Source organism: Aotus nancymaae, unplaced genomic scaffold (assembly GCF_030222135.1).
Source record: "Aotus nancymaae isolate 86718 unplaced genomic scaffold, 86718_ANA_hifiasm-v0.15.2.pri h1tg000012l, whole genome shotgun sequence".
Classification (NCBI taxonomy): Eukaryota; Metazoa; Chordata; class Mammalia; order Primates; family Aotidae; genus Aotus; species Aotus nancymaae.
In genome coordinates, this window is record NW_026988423.1 from 6899268 (window position 1) to 6920822 (window position 21555).

The following is a 21555-nucleotide window of genomic DNA, read 5'->3' on the forward strand; positions in this document are numbered from 1 at the left end:
TGGTCTAAAAAATAAAAATAAATACACAGCATGTTGTACCGGAACAAGAGTCGTCTAAAAAACAAAAATAAACAGCATGTTGTAATGTACTATGTATGGAAACATTTTTTTTTTTGGCCTTCAAATGTACATTAAAAAAAAAGATGGTAAAAAAGAATAGTTTCCTAAATAGTCACACAGACATTTGTTTTCCAAAATAGATCAACCTAATTAATTAAGAATAATCTTTTCTTCAGAAACGTTTGAGTCATCAAACTTAGATAACTAAATCCGAAGTTATAGCTGTTGAGACTAGGACATTAACCCATGCTGAGTAATTATTAATAAAAGTTAATGTCAACAAGTATCGACTGGCAATTTGTCTCCATCCCCGACCCCTACTTTCCCTAACCGCCAAGCCCGGGGTGGGGGAGTGGGGGTGGCACAAGCTCTTGGGAAAGACAGACCTCTCTCTCTGCACCCCCTGCGGAGAAGCGGGAACCCCTCGGTCCCTAGAGACGCGTGGCCCCGCCCCCGCAGCGTCACGCCGACCCGACGGCCGCCGCGTCTCTATGGAAACAAGCTCTGCGTCCACGCAGCCGAGAGCACGATGGCTGCTGGGGAGCTCGGGAACGTCGGTGCCTACTACTTCAGGTTTCTGCCTCAGAAAACCTTCCAGTCTCTGAGCTCTCAGGAGATCACCAGCCGGCTCCGCCAGTGGTGAGGATTCGAGGCGCAGGGAGAGAAGAGCCCCTTAGTCTTCGCGGTTGTGGAGACGCGGGCCGGGCGTCGAGCGGGCCCGCGCGGGTCGGCGCCATCCTGAGTGGACCCGGAGGCTTCCTGAGTGAACCCTGAGCCACGGGGCAGGGCGAATGCTGCGGGTGGGATTGGTTAACGGTGCGCTCTAAGAGGGCGCCAGCCCCCAGATAACTTCTTTTCCTCCTCTGCCCCAGGTCCATGCTGGGCAGAATCAAGGCGCAGGCGTTCGGCTTTGACCAGACATTTCAGGCCTATCGGAAGGATGATTTCGTTATGGTTAGTATGGGGGTCGGAGAGAGTGAATTGGGTCTCTGCCGATTTTTAAACTCCCCCTCGCCCCACGTTGGCATGGATTCTTGTGAACACGGCATTCCTTCGTGACGCCGTTTTCTTGGCGTTTGGGAGTAATAAAAGGTGCAAATGATTTTTTAAAGAAACTTACATTTTGAATCACCCATTGTAAATTTGTTTTTTATTTTATTCATTCTTTCTCTCCTTTCAGTGTCTTGTATCTTGCCTCAGAGAACTTTGCCGTTCTGGAAAATCGCACTCTCTCTCGAGATTAGTTTCTCTCTTTTTTATTTTTGTTTTGTTTTTTATTTTATTCATTTTTTGAAACAGGGTCTTTCTCTGTCACCCAGATTGAGTGAGTGAAGTGCAGTGGCACCATCTCAGCTCACTGCAGCCTCGACCTCCCGGGCCCAAGCGATCTTCCCACCTCAGCTTCCTGAGTACAGGGGACTACAGGTGCAGGCCACCACGCCCAGCTAATTAAAAAAAATTTTTTTTCAAGGTGGGGTCTCACGATGTTGCCCAGGCTAGTCTTGAATCCCTGGGCTCAAGCAATTCGCTCACCTCGGCCTCCCAAAGTGCTGGGATTACAGGTGTGAGCCACCACCCTAGCCTCTCTTTTTAAATAGGCACACCTCATTTTAAAATATTTTTATATATTATCACACAGCTTTATCACTATTTACTAGCTCCAAATTACTTTTGTTTTTTTCTCAAAATCACACCCACTCTGAGAACTGGGCTTCAAGCTCTACCAGCAATTCCAAAGGAATTCCCCCCGAAAAGTTTTAAGCAGTAGCACAGTGGCTTGAATAAGTCTTTTGACTGCTAGAGATGACCTTTTTTTTTTTTGAGACAGAGTCTTGCTTTGTTGCCTGAGCTAGAGTTCAGTTGCGCTATCTTGGTTCACTGCAACCTGCGCCTCCTGGGTTCAAGTGATTCTCCTTCCTCAGCCTCCTGAGTAGCTGGGACTACAGGCTCACACCACCATGTCCAGCTAATTTTTGTATTTTTAGTACAGACGGAGTTTCACCACGTTGGTTAGGCTGGTCTTGAACTCCTGTCCTCGTGATCAGCCCACCTCGGCCTCCCAAAGTGCTGGGATTATAGGTGTGAGCCACCACGCCCAGCTAAGGTGACTGTTTTGAGAGAGGTAAAACTCACTTGAAAGTTTAAGTTTTGGTGTGTTTGTTAAAATTTAGTTCATTATTTTCAATCCTATTTTTTTTATCTTCAATCAAATGGAAAATACTGTTATGATTTGTGAAATTATCTTCATTCTCTGCCATTCATGTCCTTCATGCATTGACTATAGTTTATAGTTTGGCAGAACAAACACTTCCTGAAGGCCTATCATGTACTAGGAATTCCTTCCAGTGCTGGGGATACAAGGAGGAACAAGACAAGAGCTCAGCTTTCAAAGATTGTACAGGCCTTGGCAAGATTGCAATAAATGGAAAAAAAATCTGATTATTTCATATAGTGATAAGGGCAGTAAAGAAAATAAGAGGGAATGAGAAAGGAGAACATGAGGTAGAATTGTGTCATAGTTCTGAAGGCGAGAAGTCTTAAATCAAGATGTTGGCAGGGCCATCGTTCCTCTGAAACCTGTAGGGGAGAATCCATCCTTGCCTCTTCCGGGCTTCTGGCAGTTGCCAGCCACCCTTGGCATCCTTTGGCTTGCAGCTGCGGCACTTTCTTCTCTGCCTGTCAGTCCCATAGCCTTTTCCCTTCATTTGTCTGCATCTCTTTTCTTCTTATAGAGAGATTTCAGTCATATTGAATTAAGGGTCCAGCATAACCTAGTCTTAATTACATCAGCAACAACCCTAATTCCAACTAAGATCACTTTCTGACATTTGAGGAAGGAATCAAATTTTGGGGGGACACAACCCATAACAGAGAGTAAATTGGTTAAATGTCTATCTCCCTTTCCCGAAGATAGTGTTATAGTGCCATTATATTATAATGCTACTGATAATGACATAAATAACATTTCTCAAATATTCATGGTTAGATTATTATGTAGTTTTTTATATTTTTCATTTATACCAGTACTGTCTCTCTCTCTCTCTTTCTCTCTCTCTATATATACACACACACACATACATGTGTGTGTGTGTGTGTGTGTATATTTTTTTTCTTTTTTTTTTGAGACGGAGTCTCATTCTGTTGCCCATGCTGGAGGGCAATGGCAAGATCTTGGCTCACTGCAACCCTCACCTCCCAGGTTCGAGCGATTCTCCTGCCTCAGCTTCCCAAATAGCTGGGATTACAGGCGCCTGCCACCATGCCCAGCTAATTTTTGTATTTTTAGTAGAGAGAGGGTTTCACCATGCTGGCCAGGCTGGTCTCGAACTCCCGACCTCAGGCAGTCTGCCCGCCTTGGCCTTCCAAAGTGCTGGGATTACAGGCTTGAGCCACTGTGCCCGGCCCAATTTTTTTAAAAGATCAGGATTTGAGGTCACTGAATTTTCGAGTACTGTAAAAAGTTAAATATAATTCATTTATTCAATAAATATTTGTTGAATATTTACTGTGTCCCTCTAGAGAGTATTAAAAAGATGAAGAGACCTGATCCTAGCTTACACAGCATGTATAGTTTGGGTAGCTAGAAATGTTACCAAAAAAAAAAAAAAAAAGTCTGAGCCAGGGCATGGGATTACAACTGTAATCCCAGCCCTTTGGGAGGCTGAGACAGGAGGATCATTTGAGCCCAGGAGTTTGAGACCAGCCTGGACAACATAGTGAGACCCTGTCTCTGTTTTTTTAAGAATTTTTAATTAGCTGGGCATGGTGGCATATACCTGTACTCCTAACTAGTTGGGGGCCTGAGGTGGAAAGATTACTTGAGCTGTGATCATGCCACTTTGCTCTAGCCTGGGTAACAAAGTGAGACACCCTGTCTTAAAAAAATAAAATTCTATATTACTTTATAAAGTATTTTTCCATAGCAGTAGTGACTCCAGCGTGCACATATTCAGCTATCAGCACTTTTTTTTTTTTTTTGTAGACAGAATCTCACTCTGCTGCCAGGCTGGAGTGCAGTGGCGTGATCAGTTCTCCTGCCTCAGCCTCCCGAGTAGCTGGGACTATAGGCATGAGCCACCACGCCCAGCCAATTTTTGTATTTTCAGTAGAGACGGGGTTTCACCATGTTGGCCAGGATGTTCTCCATCTCTTGACCTCATGATCCGCCCACCTCAGCCTCCCAGAGTGCTGGGATTACAGGCATGAGCCACCGCACCCGGCCTCAGCACTTTTTATATTACATTTATCATTAATCTTTACAACAATCTGGTAAGTGTGGTGTTCTGACTCCCTTTTATAGCTTAAAATTCAGAAAGGTTAAGTAATGTATGCAAAAATATCCAGCAAAGGGCAAAACCCAGGCGTTTTGACTCTAAATACCATGCTGTTTCTACTCCAGAACTCCTAACTGAACAGAGGGTATTTAAACTAAAATTCCAGATTTTGAATTTTCCCTTTCAATTTGAAAACAAATTATGTTCAGATATGTATTTGTGAGATGATAAATGCATGGAAGGAAACATTTATCTGGCAAACATTTCTTTAGTTCCTAGGTCTATATAGAGGAATAGACACAGTTAAAGTGAGGGAAATAACAAAAATTGTATTGCAGGACAGAAGTGATATAATATATACCAGAGACATAAGGTACTTAGGTGGCACAAAAGAGAAATGATCATTTTTGATTGAGGTGGTCAGAAGAGCATTTACAAAAGACAAGACACTTGATGTGGGGCCTGAAAGATGAGTAGGAATTTGTCAGGTAGATAAAGTGGCGAGATAATGTTGGGGAGATGTGTGGGATAATATTTTAGAAGAACTTCTGTGCCATGCAAAGAGATTTGGGCTTTATCTAGCTAACAAGGAGAAGGTTTTAAGCAAGACGTTAAATTTTAGAATATTGAGTTCACCTTGGCAGAAGTGTGGAGAGTGGGTTGTTAGGAATTAGGAAGTATGACACCAAATTGGAAACTTGTCCTCTAGACAGTTATATGATGATGTTGAGTACGAGTATGGCTTAGAGAGAGATTTAGGAGAAAGGCTTAAGGAATGGTAAGATACTGAGAGTAAAGGAGAGAGGGGCACATTTAGTAAAGGAATGGTAAGATACTGAGAGTAAAGGAGAGGGGCACAGAAACGTGACTCCCACATTTCTGGCTTTGTTGACTGGAGTGGCTGATGATGCCTTTAAATGTGCAGAAAACACAGAAGAATTACAAGGAAAATGAGTTCAGTTTTAGATATGCTGAATTTGAGATATGTACAAGTGGCAGTATTCTGGATAGTTGAATATAATGTTTAACTTTGGATCTTGAGAGAGAGCTCTGGGCTTAGTATATAGTGTTGACATCTTTACCATGGGACTAGGGATGATAAGGAGAATTTTCCACATAAACAACTGCAAGGAAGCTCCTTAATTTACAGAGCTTTCCTGGAAGCCTGCACCACACTTCTGCTTTTATCTCATGACCAGAATTTAGGCATGTGACCAGAATTAATTTAGGCCTCCCACATCCCAGGGAGGCTGGGAATGCAAACGAAGCTGAGCATATTGCTGTCCCAAATAAAATTGGGATTCCTTAAGGAAGAAGGAATTGATACTGGATCAGAAACGATCAGTCTGCCAGATAGATGATATAGTCAAATATATACTTAAATAATTTAGAAATATTGTGAGTCCAGTATGCATTCCAGATGTTAAAAATTAAATTAATAAAAAAATTAAAAATAGAAAAACATCTTTTTTCCACTTTCACTTTTTTTAAATTTTTGTTTATTTTTAATAGAGATGAGGTCTCACTGTTGCCCAGGCTGGTCTCAAACTCCCAGACTCAAGAAATTCTCCTGCCTCAGCCTCCCAAAGTGCTGGGATTACAGGTGTGAGCCATCACATCCAGCCCACTTTTCACATTTTAAGATAAAAGTTTATTTAAAGTTTTCGCATGCATTTCGACATCAGTATCTTGGCTATTACTTTAACTAGTTTGGGAATCATCTTATGTTTTTTCAAAGCACAATCAACTTTCCTAAAGTTGAGATACGGAAAATCTCTTCTAATGCCTTACTGGAAATTCCATAACAAGCCAGAAATGCCATTTGTGTATTAGGACATTTTTTAAAAATTTACTTACTAGACATATAATTGTAATCTCAATAATGTAACTTGCATTACTCTATTTAAGAATCCTTTATAAAGACTTATTTCCTTTGATTCTAGGTCAATTCACTGCAGGCCAATTGACCTTCAGCTCCATTTATAATAACATCTAACCTGTAACTGTTAATAACCCCCAGGAATAGTTATTACATCTGAATTAAATTTTCTTCAAAATCTTCTTTCAGAAGGCCTAAAATGCATTCAAAACCAATATTAATTGAGGTTAATTCCAGTTTATGTATCTTTTTCTAAATGTACCATTGTATAAATTAAAATACTTGCATGAATATTCTGTAATTTGAAAGACCAGAAAGTCATGAGGCAACTTGCTTTTTGTCTAGAAATAACTTGGGGAAAATTTATCTTTTTATAATTGAGCATATATGATGTCTTTTTGAAAAAATGTGTTTACCTTTAATTCTTCACCACCAGAATGTAATTTTTCACCACTAGAACTGGGACTGTGTCTTGCATAATAGAGACATTTGTAAATAATCCTCAGTTCACATCTCTTCTCCTTTCTCTTTCTTGTTAAATAGAATTTATTAAGTGATTTTTTAATGAAGATAAATCCCAGGAGTCATCTTCAATTCTCTATTTGTTTCTTCCTCCTAAATAACGTTAAGTCCTTCTACTTCTCTGCCTCCCCACTTGCTATCTCCTTGACTGATGGGGATGTCAGCTCTTCAATGATTACAACAGTATCCTTCCTTTTAACCAGTCTTTTTCCAGCCCTTCAATTCATTCTCCACACTGTAGCCAGAGTGAACTTTAAAAAAGTAGCTAGGCATGGTGGCTCACATCTGTAATCCCAGCACTTTGGGAGGCCGAGGCAGGTGGATCACCTGAGGTCGGGAGTTCAAGACCAGCCTTACCAACATGGAGAAACCCCGTCTCAACTAAAAATACAAAATTAGCCAGGCGTTGTGGGCACGCGCCTGTAATCTCAGCAAGGGAGAAGAATCACTTGAATCTTTGAGGCAGAGGTTGCGGTGAGCCAAGATCGCGCCATTGCACTCCAGCCTGGGCAACAAGTAAAACTCCATCTCAGGGAAAAAAAAAAAAAAAACTTTAAGTGTGGCTGGTGCGGTGGCTCATGCCTGTAATCCCATCTCTTTGGGAAGCCAGGGCAAGAAAATCACTTGAAGCCAGGAATTGAGACCAGCTTGGGCAACAAAGTGAGACTCTGTGTTATAAAATTATAAAAGCAAAAAGAAAACTTCAGTGTCTTCCCACTGCCCTTCAATCAAAATAATACTGATCAAGATCTAGATCAATTTTAGATCAAGATTAAAATTCTTCACTTGCCAGGCATGGTGGCTCATGCCTGTAATCCCAGCACTTTGGGAGGCCAAGGCAGGCGGATCACAAGGTCAGGAGTTCGAAACCAGCCTGACTAACAGGGTGAAACCCCGTTTCTACTAAAAATACAAAAATTAGCCAGGCATGGTGTTACGTGCCTGTAATCTTAGCTACTCTGGAGGCTGAGGCAGGAGAATTGCCTGAACCTGGGAAGCAGAGGTTGCAGTGAGCTGAGATCATGCCACTGCACTCCAGCCTGGGCAACAGATTGAGACTCTGTCTCAAAAAAAAGCAGTTATTCACTTGACTACAAGGTTGATTTAACTCCCCAGCCTTATCAGACCATTGCTGCTTTTCTGGGCCACACCAGACCTCTTCCCTTTCCTTGAATGGAATGTACCATCCTTTCTCACCTTACAGCCTTCAAAGTTGCCTTTTTTTCTCCCTTAAAAAATGGCAATTCCAGTGGCATACTGGAATCATTTTAGGAGAGCCTGATTGCTAGTTTTTCAGGAATCTTTGTTTACTGGTTACTAAACTATTGGCAACTTGAAATCCATCATGGAAACAGGCAAATGCTACAATCAGGGCTTTTTGAGGGAGGAAGGATGGCCAATGGTTAAACATTTACTAGTGTACCCCTTTGCCCAGCTAACTCCTGCTCAACTTTCGGATCTAAAGCTAAATGTTCTTTTTTTAAAATGGTAAACAATTTTTATTAAATCTCAATCCTTAAATTCTTAAGTACCTTTTTTTATTATTATACTTTAATAATAATTTCAATAAAAAAAGTACTTAAGAATTTAAGGATTGAGATTTACTCATAAGTGGGTGTTGAACAATGAGAACACATAGATACAGGGAGGGGAACTTCACACACCAGGGCCTGCTGGGGGGTGGAGGGGTCAGGGGAGGGATAGCAGGGGGTGGGGGGATTGGGGAGGGATAACATTAGGAGAAATACCTAAGTAGATGACGAAGGGATGGATGCAGCAAACCACCATGGAATGTGTATACCTGTGTAACAATCCTGCACGATCTGCACATGTTCCCAGAACTTAAATGTTCTTTCTATATTAACATGTCTTCCCAATAGCATTAGATCGTGTCTGCCCATTATGTACTTTTTTGTAGTATTGGTGGCATGTTACACTTGCACTTTTTTATAGTATTGATGGCATGTTACCATTTCCTCTCTTACTATCTGCCTGCCCCTGAGGGCAGACACTGTCCATTGGATTTTAGTATTATGAAGTCAAGGGTACTGTTCTTTAAGTGATAGGAGCAGGAGCCAGATAGAGAGGAATAAGAGGTAGATAACAGAAGTGAGGCTGGGCTCAGTGGCTCACACCTGTAATCCCCACACTTTGGGAGGCTGAGATGGGTAGATCACCTCCATCTCAGGAGGCCAGGAGTTTGAGACCAGCCTGGCCAACATGGTAAAACCCTGTCTCTACTAAAAATACAAAAATTAACTGGGCATGGTGGCATGCTCCTGTAGTCCTAGCTACTCTGGAGGCTGAGGCAGGAGAATCAATTGAACCCAGGAGGTGGAGGCTAAAGTGAGCCAAGATCGCACCATTGCACTTCAGCCTGGACAACAGAGCGAGACTCTGTCTCCAAAAAAAAGAGAGAAGTGAGACAGTTTAGATTCCTCTCTCAAGAAGGTATTTAGGAAAAGTGAGTGATCACTTGAAGAGAATGTTGAAAAAATGAAAATATTTATTGTAACAATTTAAACAACAAAGAATAATTCATAGAAAAAGTCAGTCTTACCCCAATCTACTTCTGCGCCCTACCCTCTCAACCCTCCTCTTACCACGAGTCTGTAACCACCACTTCTGAAGCAAATAGTTCGATACTTATTCTTACAAACTTTTCTTTATGCTCATATAAGTGTATAGAGGTTTTATTTTGTTTTATCATATGCATTACTTTTTTTTTTTTTCCTTGAGATGTGGCCTCACTCTGTCACCCAGGCTGGAGTGCAATGGTGTGATCTCAGCTCACTGCAACCCCTGCTACCCTGGGCTTTAGCAGTCCTCCCTGCTCAGCCTCCTGAGTAGCTGGGCCACAGGTGCATACCACCATACCCAGCTAATTTTTTGTATTTTTAGTAGAGATGGGATTTTACCATGTTGCTCAGGCTGGTCTCAAATTCCTGAGCTCAAGTGAGCCACTTCAGCCTCCCAAAGTGCTGGGACTACAGGCATGAGGCACTGTGCCTGGCCATATTACTCTTAAATTACCCTTCTTTAACTGAAAGTATTTATGGTTTTTCCTCAAAATCAATGCATAATCCTTTCAGGGGATGTTTATTTAGTGAGTGTTATATGTTAGGCCCTATTTTAAGTCCTAGGACATAGCAGTGAATAAAAAAAACAGGACCCCTACTCTTAGGGAGCTTACATTCTATTCTTATACTTTCTTTCCAATAGCTGCATTCTGTCTGATATAGATGTACTATATTTTATTCAACTATTTTTCTACTGATAGACATTGGAAGTTTTGACACTACAAACAGTACTATATTAAAACAAAAAAAACTCCTTATACCCAAATCTTAACAACTGGTGGTTTCAGAACCCAAAAGTAGAGTTTGTTGCATGTTTTTATTGTTCAAGGTAATAGCAAATTACTTTCCTAAAGGATTATAAAGATTCATACTTCTGCCAGCAGCTTGTGAAAGTGCATATCTTCTGGTATTCTCTGCAAAAGTTACCAGTCTTTTTAAATCTTCGCAATGTGATGGATAAAAGTGGTATCTTCTGGGTTTTATTTTCATTTATTTCACTGCTCTTGAAGTTGAGCATCTTTTCCTAAAGTTTATTGGCTATTTGTGGGGTTTTTTGGTTGGCTGGTTGGTTGGTTGGTTGGTTGGTTGTTTTTGTTTGTTTTTGAAATAGTCTCACTCTATTGCCCAAGCTGGAGTGCAGTGACACAATCTCAGCTCACTACAACCTCTACCTCCCAGGTTCAAGCAGTTCTCATGCCTCAGCCTCCCTGGTGGTTGGAATTACAGGAGTGTGCTACCATGTCCAGCTGATTTTTGTATTTTTTCAGTACAGATAGGGTTTCGTCATGTTAGCCAAGCTGATCTTGAACTCCTGGCCTCAAGTGATCCAGCCACCTTGGCCTCCCAAAGTTCTGGATTACAGGCCTGAGCCACTATACCCAGCCCTATTTTTATTTTGTATATGCCTATTTCTATCCTCAGTGACATGTGCCACCCTCAACCTTGTGATGATGTCAGCACATTACCCTCCTGACATGAAAAAATATATATATAAAATAAAAAAGAGCTTTAGTTCCAAGCACCAGCAGCTGACTTAAGCTGAAAAGGCAGAAGAAAATTTAGGTTTGTCAGTTTTTCTTACATTGAGCTCTTTTTTTAACCACGAGAGATGTCAGTTTCTCCCTCCTTTTTAACATATGTATTGCAAATATTTTCTCTTAGTCTATTATTTTCCTTTTATTTATTGCTCTTCATGGGCATTATGTTTTCTGGCTATCTAGCACCTTGTGAACACCCCCGCAATTTGGAGGTAACTTCTACCCTTTACTTTTGGGAAGTCCAAGTGAAACCTCCAAAATGCAAGGAGCTTTTTTGCATCCAAAATGCAAGTGTGGGACCTAGGTTTACAAAGAGACTCATCAGTGCAAGACTAGAATTTTGAAGTGAGCAGCTTAAGGAAGGAGGCACACACAGAATTCATTTCACTGGCAAAGGTAGTGGCAGAGACCACTTACAGGCCGGGCAGACCTGGCACAGCAATGGCCTTGGTTAGAAAGCAGTGATGGTGATGTCTATGGCCATACCACCCTCAATGTTGGAAGCTAAGCAGCATTGGGGCTGGTTAGTACTTGGTGTTTATGGCCATACCACCCTGAAAGTGCCTGATACTGAAAGCTAAGTACGGTTGGGCCTGATTAGTACTTGGATGGGAGAAAGGGTGGTGGTGGCTTCCTCTAGTGCTTGATGGGGCTGCAAGGGTGACAGTTTCCTTATAAGGGCAGTTCTGCATTTGATTTTGGATCATTCCTGGGTCCAGTCTTCAGCCTGATGCCCTCCACTTCTGGAATATTTTGTGGACTCCCTGAGATGCTTCTAATAAATTTTCTTCTACCTTTTCAGCTTAAGTCAGCTGCTGGTGCCTAAAACTAAAGCTTTTATTTATTTATTTATTTTTCAGATGGAGTCTCGCTCTGTTGCCCAGGCTGGAGTGCAGTGGCGCAATCTCGGCTCACTGCAACCTCCATCTCCTGGGTTCAAGCGATTCTCCTCTCAGCTTCCTAAGTAGCTGAGATCACAGGCATGCACGACTACACCTGGCTAATTTTTTGTATTTTTACTAGGGATGGGGCTTTACCATGTTGGCCATGCTGGTTTTGAACTCCTGAACTCAGGTGATCCACCTACCTCGGGCTCCCAAAGTGCTGCGATTACAGGCGTGAGCCACTGCACCCAGCTGCTCTTTTTTATGTATTTTTTTCTTTTTTTATGTCAGACTGACAATGTGCCAACGTCATAACAAGGTTTGAGGGTGGCATATCTCACACATGCCCATGAACACCCAGTCATCATGTTCATAAACTACAAAAAGATCTGAAACTAAAACTCTTACCTGCTTTGCTGTCTTTTGCCATGCATTAAATTTTTCATTTTTAGAAAGTTAGATTCTTCACTTTTTTACATGCCTCTTAGAAAGAATTAAATTGATGGTGACTTTTGGATTTAGATCTAGTATGTGAGTTGTTACTAAGGCAGTTCAGTAAGACTGAAGAAAAACAAAGTTTTCAAACATAGTATAACCTCCTAATGTTTACTGTATATCATTATTTTCTAAATTAAGTTCCAAAGACATCTGTATTTGGACACACAATGTTCATACTGTTCCAACTTGAATGTAATAAAACTTCATTTATTTATAAACTATTTATTAGACATTTCAGCAATTAAAATTGTCCTTCCTATTTGAATTAAATGAGATTAGTTATTTTATGTTAATTTCTACTATCATTTATAATAAAATATCTAACTTGTTCCCCTCAAATTTGTATTGTAGGCTTTTTTCAAAGACCCAAATGTTATTCCTAATTTGAAGTTACTTTCAGATTCTTCTGGACAATGGATTACATTAGGTAAATAAATTTTTCATCTTTTCAGGTAACTATTTTACTATTATAACAAAATTTTGCCTCAGGAATTTTCATTATTAAAATATAAATTGTGAATGACTCATTTGTTTTATACGTCAAGATCAAGTATGACCAGCTGTGCCGGGCCTTCCCTGCATCTCATTCCTGGGAGTCTACTGATACTATCCTGGCTTAACACATAAAAGCAATTTTTCTCTCTTTTTATTCATATAAAAGTATTTATTGTGTATTTTCCATGTACTCTCCTAGATGTAGGGAACATTAAGGTAAATAAGAAAACCTGTACTAAAGGAACTTGATACGTTAAAGAGTGTGTGTGTGTGTCTGTGTGTGTGTGTGTACTGTGTCGAAGGTGCTACCATAGGAGTGTAGCCAAGGGCTGGGTGTGGTGGCTCACGCCTGTAATCCCAGCATTTTAGGAGGCTGAAGTGGGCAGATCACTTGAGTACAGGAGTTAAAGACCAGCCTGGCCAACATGGAGAAACCCTGTCTCTACTGAAAGTATAAAAATTAGCCAGGCATGGTGGTGAGCGTCTATAATCCCAGCTACTTGGTAGCTGAGGAAGGAGAATCAATTGAACCTGGGAGGTGGAGGGTTGCCATGAGCTGAGATTGTGCCACTGCCCTCCAGCCTGGGCGACAGAGCAAGACTGTCTCAAAAAATTTAAAAAAATTAAAAAGTGTGAGCAAGAGGAGGAGAGTGGTCAGTTCTGCCCCGAGAGAAAAGATCAGGTAATGTCTCAGTTGGGATTGGTACATGGATTTCTCACGGAATCAGCCAACCACAGGACTTTTTTTTTGAGACAGGGTATCACTCTTGTCACCCAGGCTGGAGTGCAGTGGTGCTTCCTGGGTTCAAGCAATTTTCATGCCTTAGCCTCCCCAGTAGCTGGGATTATAGGCATGGGCCACCACACCTGGCTAATTTTTGTTTTTTTGTTTGTTTGTTTTCTTGAGACAGAGTCTCACTATGTCCCAGGCTGGAGTGCAGTGTCATGATCTCAGCTCACTGCAACCTTCGATACCCGGGTTCGAGAGATTCTCCTGCCTCATCCTCCAAGGTAGCCACCACACCCAGTTAATTTTTGTATTTTTAGTAGAGATGGTGTTTTGCCATGTTGGCCATGCTGGTCTCAAACTCCTGACCTCAGGTAAATCCACCAGCCTCAGCCTCCCAAAGCTGGGATTACAGGCATGAACCACCACGCTCAGCCTAATTTTTTTTTTAGTAGTGATAGGGTTTCACTGTGTTGGCCAGCCGACCTCCCCAAGGTGCTGGGATTACAGGCATGGCATGAGCCGCCCACTCCTGGCCCCACAGAACATTTTTTTTTTAAGATGAAGTCTCACTCTGTTGCCCAGGCTAGACTGCAATGGCACAATCTCGGCTCACTGCAACCTCCGCCTCCTGGGTTCAAGTGACTCTCCTTTCTCAGCCTCCCAAGTAACTGGGATACAAGTGTCCACCACCACACCTGGCTCATTTTTTGTATTTTTAGTAGAGACGGGGTTTTACTGTGTTGGGCAGGCTGGTCTTGAATTCCTGACCTCAGGTGATCCACCCACCTCAGGGCTCCTAAAGTGCTGGGATTACAGGTGTGAGCCACCGCACCTGGCCCCCACAGGACATTTTTAATAATAAAATATTAAATCATGGAGGAGAGAATCTTAAGTTCTCAAAAGCTGAACTTTGTAAACGTTATATACATCTTTGTTTGTTTGTTTGTTTTTGTGTGTGCAGGTTTTTTTCTTTTTCTTTTTTTTTATTTTCTTTTTTGAAATGGAGTCTTACTTGGTTGCCCAGGCTAGAATGCAGTGGCATGATCTCGGCTCACTGCAACTTCCACCTTCCAGGTTCAAGGGATTCTTCTGCCTCAGCCTCCCAAGTAGCTGGGATTACAGGTGCCTGCCACCACGCCCAGTATATTTTTATATTTTTAGTAGAGGCAAGGTTTCACCATGTTGGTCAGGCTAGTCTCAAACTCTTGACCTCAAGTGATCCACCCGCCTCAGCCTCCCAAAGTGCTGGGATTACAGGTGTGAGCCACCACGCCCAGCTAGATTATATTTTCATAATGTATTATGAAAATACATTAAAAGAGCCAGAAATTTTAAGAAAATTACCCAAACACTTAAACACTTAATAACACTCACTTAAATCCCTTCCATAACTCTCGGGTCAAGGAAGAAAGCAGAGTTAATAAAAGACTGTTTTGGGAAAAAAAATAGGAAAGCTATATTTTAAATTTTAGGTTGAGGTATCTTGGCAACAGAATGAATAAAAGCTCCATTTAGAAGGAGAGTCTGATTGGTGGTATGGATTTATACTCAAGAAAACAAATTGATTTTAAATTCGGTGTTTTTTTGTTTGGGGATGTATTTTGGTAAGTTGCTATGTTATATTCTCATGGAAGTCTATTACCCTTACACAAAAGTAACTTAAAGTATTAGTCAAGAACAAGATTACAAGCAGTTCATGATATTAGACTTAGTAGGTCACATTTTATTGCTTTTGGCTAAAGACTACTGCAAAATTTATAGAGCAAAAAGCTGGTACAGCACGATCTTCAGACTGCTTACAAAATTAAACTGAGTGTCTGAGAAAATATATTTACCCAACTCAAAATTTTCAGAAGGAAATAATCAGAGCCACGTATCACAGTGTTTATAAAACATGTTTACAGTAACTTGAGTCAATCTATTTGAAAGATAAAGATCACTGAAATAAGTGCTGAACCCTCTCCCCATATTAGTACATACACAAAATAGCACTAACTTTTCACTAATTCTTGAAAAAAACATTGCAAAAATAGGTTCTAAAATACCACATGTGCCTCACTTGATGCATTATAAATACTCTGAAAAATAGGGCAGAAGAATAACAACACTCCATTTCAGAAGTGCAAGTTCTAGTGGCTTGTTAGTACTCTTCCATTAGCTCATTTTTATCTCCTCTTACTTTTTCTTTTTCTGCTCTATTTCTTTTTCTGCTATACGCCCCCCAACCCTTCTTATTTTCCTCTGGGGCCCTTTTAAAGCAAAATAAGCAGCTTTTTTAAATAGGTGAAGAGACATTCTTTTGGCAAGTGAACCAGTTCTAAAGAAAGTGATGATGGAACCTCCTTCACTGTGCTGCACTCCCTAGAGATTGCCAGTTGTCAGTGCTGTTTTATCCTCTCAGCCAGCCACCATAGCTCCTATGTTTAGACACACTTTGTCTTTTTTTAATAACATATAATGGATGCTTCCTGTATGCTGAGCTAAGGGCATCATACACATTCCTTCCTTTCATTCATAAAACAACTCAGGAGAGGTATTATTATATGTCACTATTTTACAAATGAATAGTCAGAGGCATAAGTTAAATAATTTGTGCAGTTTTACACAGCTAAGTGAGCAGATTTGAGATGCAAATCCAGGCTCTAGAATTCAAGACCTTGACCACTTTACTCTCCTGCCTCTGTCACTTCCACGTTGATGGGTTGCCAGAAAAGTACTAACTTAAGACACCAAATAATAAGGAGGCATCTGGTATTTTATAATGCTAGTATTAGGAGAAAAATATATTCTTTCTGTATGTGATGATAATGATGCATTACGTATCTTATAAATGCTGGGGACATAATTTAATGACATTCCTACATAAAAAGATAGCATGTGCTATGGAGTGAGTTGTGCCCCCACCTCCAAATTCCTATGTTTAATCCCTAACCCTTCAATGTGATGGTTTTGGAAATGGGGCCTTTGTAAGATGATTAAGTTTAGATGAAAGGTGGGGCCCTCATGATGGGTTTAGTGCCTTTGTAATAAGAGGTAAAAACACTAGAGCTTGCTGTCTGCCATCTGAGTACACAGAAAGAAGGCAGCTTTCTGCAAGCCAAGAAGAGTGCCTTCACCAGCAACTGAATCATCTGGACCTTGATCTTGGACTTTCTAGCCTCCAGAACTTTGAGAAATTAATGTCTATTGTTTAAGCAACCCAGACTATGGCATTTTGTTATAGCAGCCCAAGCTGACTAAGACAGATCTTGGTACTGAGAAGTGAGGTGCTGCTGTAACAAATACCTAAGAATGTGGAAGTGGCTTTGGAACTGAATAATGAGTAGATACTTGAGGTGCATGTATATGGACATTATGGGCAATTCTGGTGACACCTCCCATGGAAATAAGGAATATGTTATTGGAAACTGGGGTGATCTTTGTTATAAAGTGGCAAAGAACTTGGATAAATTGTTATCTGTTTTTTTTATGGAAGGTAGAACTTGTAAGTAATGAAATTGGAGATTTAGCTGAGGAGATTTCTAAGCAAAGAAGTGTTAAAGTAATGTCTTGCTTATAATAAAGTGTGAAAAAAGAGATAAATTACAGGGGGAATTTTTAATCAAAAATGAACCAACATTTGAAGATTTAGAAAGTTTTCAACCTGTCCTTATTATAAAAAATACGAAAGTTTATTCTGAAGAGAACACTGTTCAAAACACTGAACAACCATTTGATAAAGAGATCATGGATATGACTCATGGACTTAATCAGCCATTTCCACAGAAGTCAGGAATAGAGATGGAATTACATCAGCAGCAAAGACTCTGCTAGTTTGAATTATAGGGGCCAGAAGAAATCAGATGATATGAAGGAAGGCTGTTGGACTTCTTAGATCCTACAAGACTGGACCATAGAGCTATTGGGCTGTGAACATGTGCTATTCTTCAAGAAAAGGTTAGAAAGACCCCAAAGCAATTCAGAGATCTTCAGGGCCATCAGGGCCAAGCCTCCATTTCAGCAGGCCAGATGGCCTCCAAACAAAGCCTTGGAGGCAGGGCCACCCTGCGGAGCATGGGGGCTAAGTTGGCCTGTGGAACCTTGAAGGTTGGGCCACCCAGAGCCTTCAGGGCTCTACCACCACCAGGGTAGAAGACTGCCACCCCATTGGGTCCAGAAGCAGAGTATCAAACCAGAGAAGATTATCCTTGAGCATTTAGGATCTAAAGGAATTTGGTTTTCTAAGTTAAGGGCTTGCTTGACACCTGTCACCCCTTTCTTATTTCCTGTTTCTCCCTTTTGGAATGAAAATGACTAGCTTATGTCTGTCCCACCTGTATATTTTGGAAACACATGCCTTGTCCTTCTTCACAGGTTTACAGCTGGAGAGGAATTTTGCCTTAGGATGGATCACATCTCAAGTCTACCTGTAGCCAATTTTTATATTTAGAAGAGAATTTGGACTTTAGAGTTGATACTGGAATGAGTGAAAGTTTTGGGAGCAGGACAAGGTGGCTCATGCTTATAATCCCAAGGCTTTGAGAGGCCAAGGTAGGAGGATCACTTGAGCCGAGCCTTTGAGACCAGCCTAAGCAAGGCAGCAAGACCCTGTCTCTACAAAAAATCATCTGGCCATGGTGGTGCACACCTGTAGTCCCAGCTATTTGGAAGACTGAGGTGGAAGGTTTACTTGAGCCCAGGAAGTTGAGGCCACAGTGAGCCATGACCACGTCACCACACTCCAGCCTGGGTGACAGAGTGAGACCTTGTCTAAGAAAAAAAAAAGTTTGTGGGGCTATTGGAATGGAATGAATGTATTTTGCATGTGAGAAGAACATGAATTTGGGCTTCTAGTGGTGACAGACTCAGTGACTGAACTATGTCCTCCTTAGTTCATATTTCGAAGTTCCATGACCATCCTTCCCTCTACCTCATTGAAACCCAATTATTTCCCAAAGGCCCCATTTCCAACTACCATCACATTGAGGGTTAGAGCTTCAACATAGAGTTCGGTCCATAGAAAATGCTATTTTCATGTCTCAGTATATGAATTTTGAAGGGATAGAATTCAGTCCATAACAAATGCTATTTTCATGTCTCAGATTAAGTGGTTTGAATTTAATCACATTTTGTCACCATCCAAACTCTCCTTACACTCCCCAAATCGGAGCTAGGGTAGACTAATTAAAATGGCATGCCCAGTGTCCGTCCCTCATCTTGTATCCACTGACCAATCTTCAGAAACTATCAGGCTCTACACTGCTCTTGCTTTTTGGTCTTTCAACATGCCTAGAACTCCTCTTATCAATTTCTGTGGTCTCCTTTTTTTTCTTTATCTAATCCCTCAGAGGATTTTACCTCTAAACAACAGAAGCTTCTTAACTTAGCAGCATAGCTTTTGCAATTACTGAGGCATACACAGTTCTTGGCTTCAGGCATCCTTCATGCCTCCACATGAGCCTAGCTCAGGACATAGAACAACAGGTCCTAGCATGACTCTCAAGTGGACAGCCGAAACAGGTAGTGTAAACATTCACCAGTATTACTCTTCTTAAGCACAAGCTACTTCTCACATCAGAGATCCAGCAAATGTATCCAGAGTAGGACTACACCAAGGGCCACCACACCTAGGTTTACAATCTTAGAACTTTTGAACAAAAGAACACCACCCCCCTTCTATCTAAGTGAGAGTGTGTGTGTGTGTGTGTGTGTACATAGAGACTGATTCAGTGATTGATGGAGGTAATAAAAATATCCATTTTAATCGTTATGACTTTCTGTAATTTAATAGGACCTCTAGTAGCAGAAAATCCATTCCTGAATGATAAATTCAGGAAATAAGTGTGGGATAGGGGATGGAGGATGGGGGAAAAAGTAGGTCTATAAGAGAAAAATAGACAAAATGCCATTATTTCTATTTTCTGTAATTCTGAATTTGTGATAATTTAATTAAGTCCTTATTTGAAATTTACCTTCACTTGGAAAACTTTTTTTTGTAGTAAACACTATGAATGAGATCACAAGGGAGAAATTGTTTGTTTGAGATGGAGTCTCATTTGGTCATCCAGGCTGGAGTGCAGTGGCGCCATCTCGGCTCACTGCAAACTCTGCCTCCCGGGTTCAAGTGATTCTTCTGCCTCAGCCTCCTGAGTAGTTGGGATTACAGGAGCCTGCCACCACATGCAACTAGTTTTTGTATTTTTATATTTTTAGTAGAGATGGGGTTTCACCATGTTAGCCAGGCTGGTCTCAAACTCCTGACTTGGCTGGTCTCGAACTCCTGACCTCAAGTGATTCACCTGCCTCGGCCTTCCATAGTGCTGGGATTAAAGGGGTGACCCACCGCACCTGGCCAAGAAATTTTTAAATGAAGAGAAAAATGTGTTCAAGATATACTCAAGGACTTTACAAGTGCCCATCAATTAAAATTTTTGTAGCTGGGCATGGTGGCGCATGCCTGTAATCCCAGCTACTCAGGAGGCTGAGGCAGGAAAATCACTTGAACCTGGGAGGCGGAGGTTTTGGTGAACCGAGATCACACCATTGCACTCCAGCCTGGGCAACAAGAGTGAAACTCTGTCTCCAAAAAAAAAAATTGTGAGTTATACAGCATTAAGCATTATATCAATCCAAAATCATACAAAGCAATTCCTATGCTTTTATAGGCAATTCTGATAATATATGCGTTAAGAATTCTCTACTACATTTTTTTTAATGTATTTCATTTTTAAGTATTCATCTAGTTGTCTAGTCCTGAAATGGTGAGATTTTGTTATAAACTCTTTTTTTTTTTTGAGACAGAGTTTCTGTTGCCCAGACTGGAGTGCAGTGGCACAATCTTGGCTCACTGCAACCTCCGCCCCTCCCCCAGGTTCAAGCAGTTCTCCTGCCTCAGCCTCCTTAGTAGCTGGGATTCAGGCATGTGCTTCCACACCTGGCTAATTTTTGTATTTTTAGTAGAGATGGGGTTTTACCATGTTGGCCAGGCTAGTCTTGGAACTCCTGACGTCAAGTGATCTGCCCTCCTTGGCCTCCAAAAGTGCTGGGATTACAGGCGTGAGCCACCATGTCTGGCCTTGTTATAAACTCTTAATGTTTTTTTGTTTTTTTTTTTAAGATGGGGTTTCACTATGTTGGTCAGGCTGGTCTTGAACTCCTGACCTCAGGTGATCCACCCGCCTTGGCCTCCAAAGTGCTTGGATTACAGGCGTGAGCCACCACACCTGGCATAAACTCTTAATTATTAACAGAAATGAAGAAGCTGCAAAATAAGAATTTAATAAAATTCATAAACTAATATATATTTTAAATATATAAAAAATGTCATATTTGTTAACTTCTTAGAATTTCTGCATAGTGATTTATTTTGGAAATAGTTAAGAATACCAAATTAATTTTTCTATCTCCATTCTTATAAAATGTCTTTTTTCAGGAACTGAAGTGAAAAAAATTGAAGCTATAAATGTTCCTTGCACACAGCTTTCAATGTCATTTTTTCATCGGTTATATGATGAAGATATTGTACGAGACAATGGACATATTGTTAAATGTTTAGATTCTTTTTGTGATCCATTTCTCATTTCTGATGAGTTACGAAGAGTAAGTACAGAATTTTAAAAATTCACAGTGGAATTTTATTTCAGGAAATGCAAAAATATCAAAACCTTTTTCCTGCTTAAAGCATAAAATACCTTCTCATAAAATACCTTTTATTTATAAATAATAATCAGTAATAATCCTAACACTGGTAGATTTCTACTTAGATGCACTTTAGCCATCAACTTAATTATTTGTGTATTTCAGTAATTCTCAAATAGGTGCTACTAACATCTGATAGGTAGCGATGCTGCTAAACATCATGTAACTCACAAGACAGTCACCAGAAAGTCATCTGGCTCAAAATGTCTGTAGTGCTGAAGTAGGGAAATGCTGGCCTATTTAATAAGGCTATTTTTGTTCAATGTGGGCTTTTAAATTTATCAAATGAATATTAAAAACATCCCCGGGCTGGGCATGGCAGCTCATGCTTATAATTTCAGCAGTTTGGGAGGCTGAAGTAGACAGATGGCTTGAACCCAGGAGTTCAAGACCAGCCTCAGCAACGTGGCAAAACCCTG

The 21555-nt window shown here is 40.8% G+C and overlaps 1 protein-coding gene and 1 non-coding gene across 2 annotated transcripts in view; one reads left to right on the forward strand and one right to left on the reverse strand.

Annotated features, from left to right (window-relative positions):
- The first annotated feature begins 566 nt into the window (after positions 1 to 566).
- The window catches only part of CFAP300 (cilia and flagella associated protein 300), a 36562-nt gene continuing 15573 nt past the window's right edge, over positions 567 to 21555 (forward strand). The window contains exons 1-4 of the mRNA XM_012454983.2: positions 567 to 699; positions 933 to 1014; positions 12586 to 12661; positions 20871 to 21037. Coding sequence (XP_012310406.1) covers positions 590 to 699; positions 933 to 1014; positions 12586 to 12661; positions 20871 to 21037 — 435 coding nt within the window. The 5' untranslated portion in view covers positions 567 to 589. The remainder of the gene's footprint in view (positions 700 to 932; positions 1015 to 12585; positions 12662 to 20870; positions 21038 to 21555) is intronic.
- On the reverse strand, positions 12022 to 12125 carry LOC135274693 (small nucleolar RNA U13). Its single transcript, XR_010342474.1, has one exon. It is a non-coding gene; the product is annotated as a small nucleolar RNA U13 (small nucleolar RNA).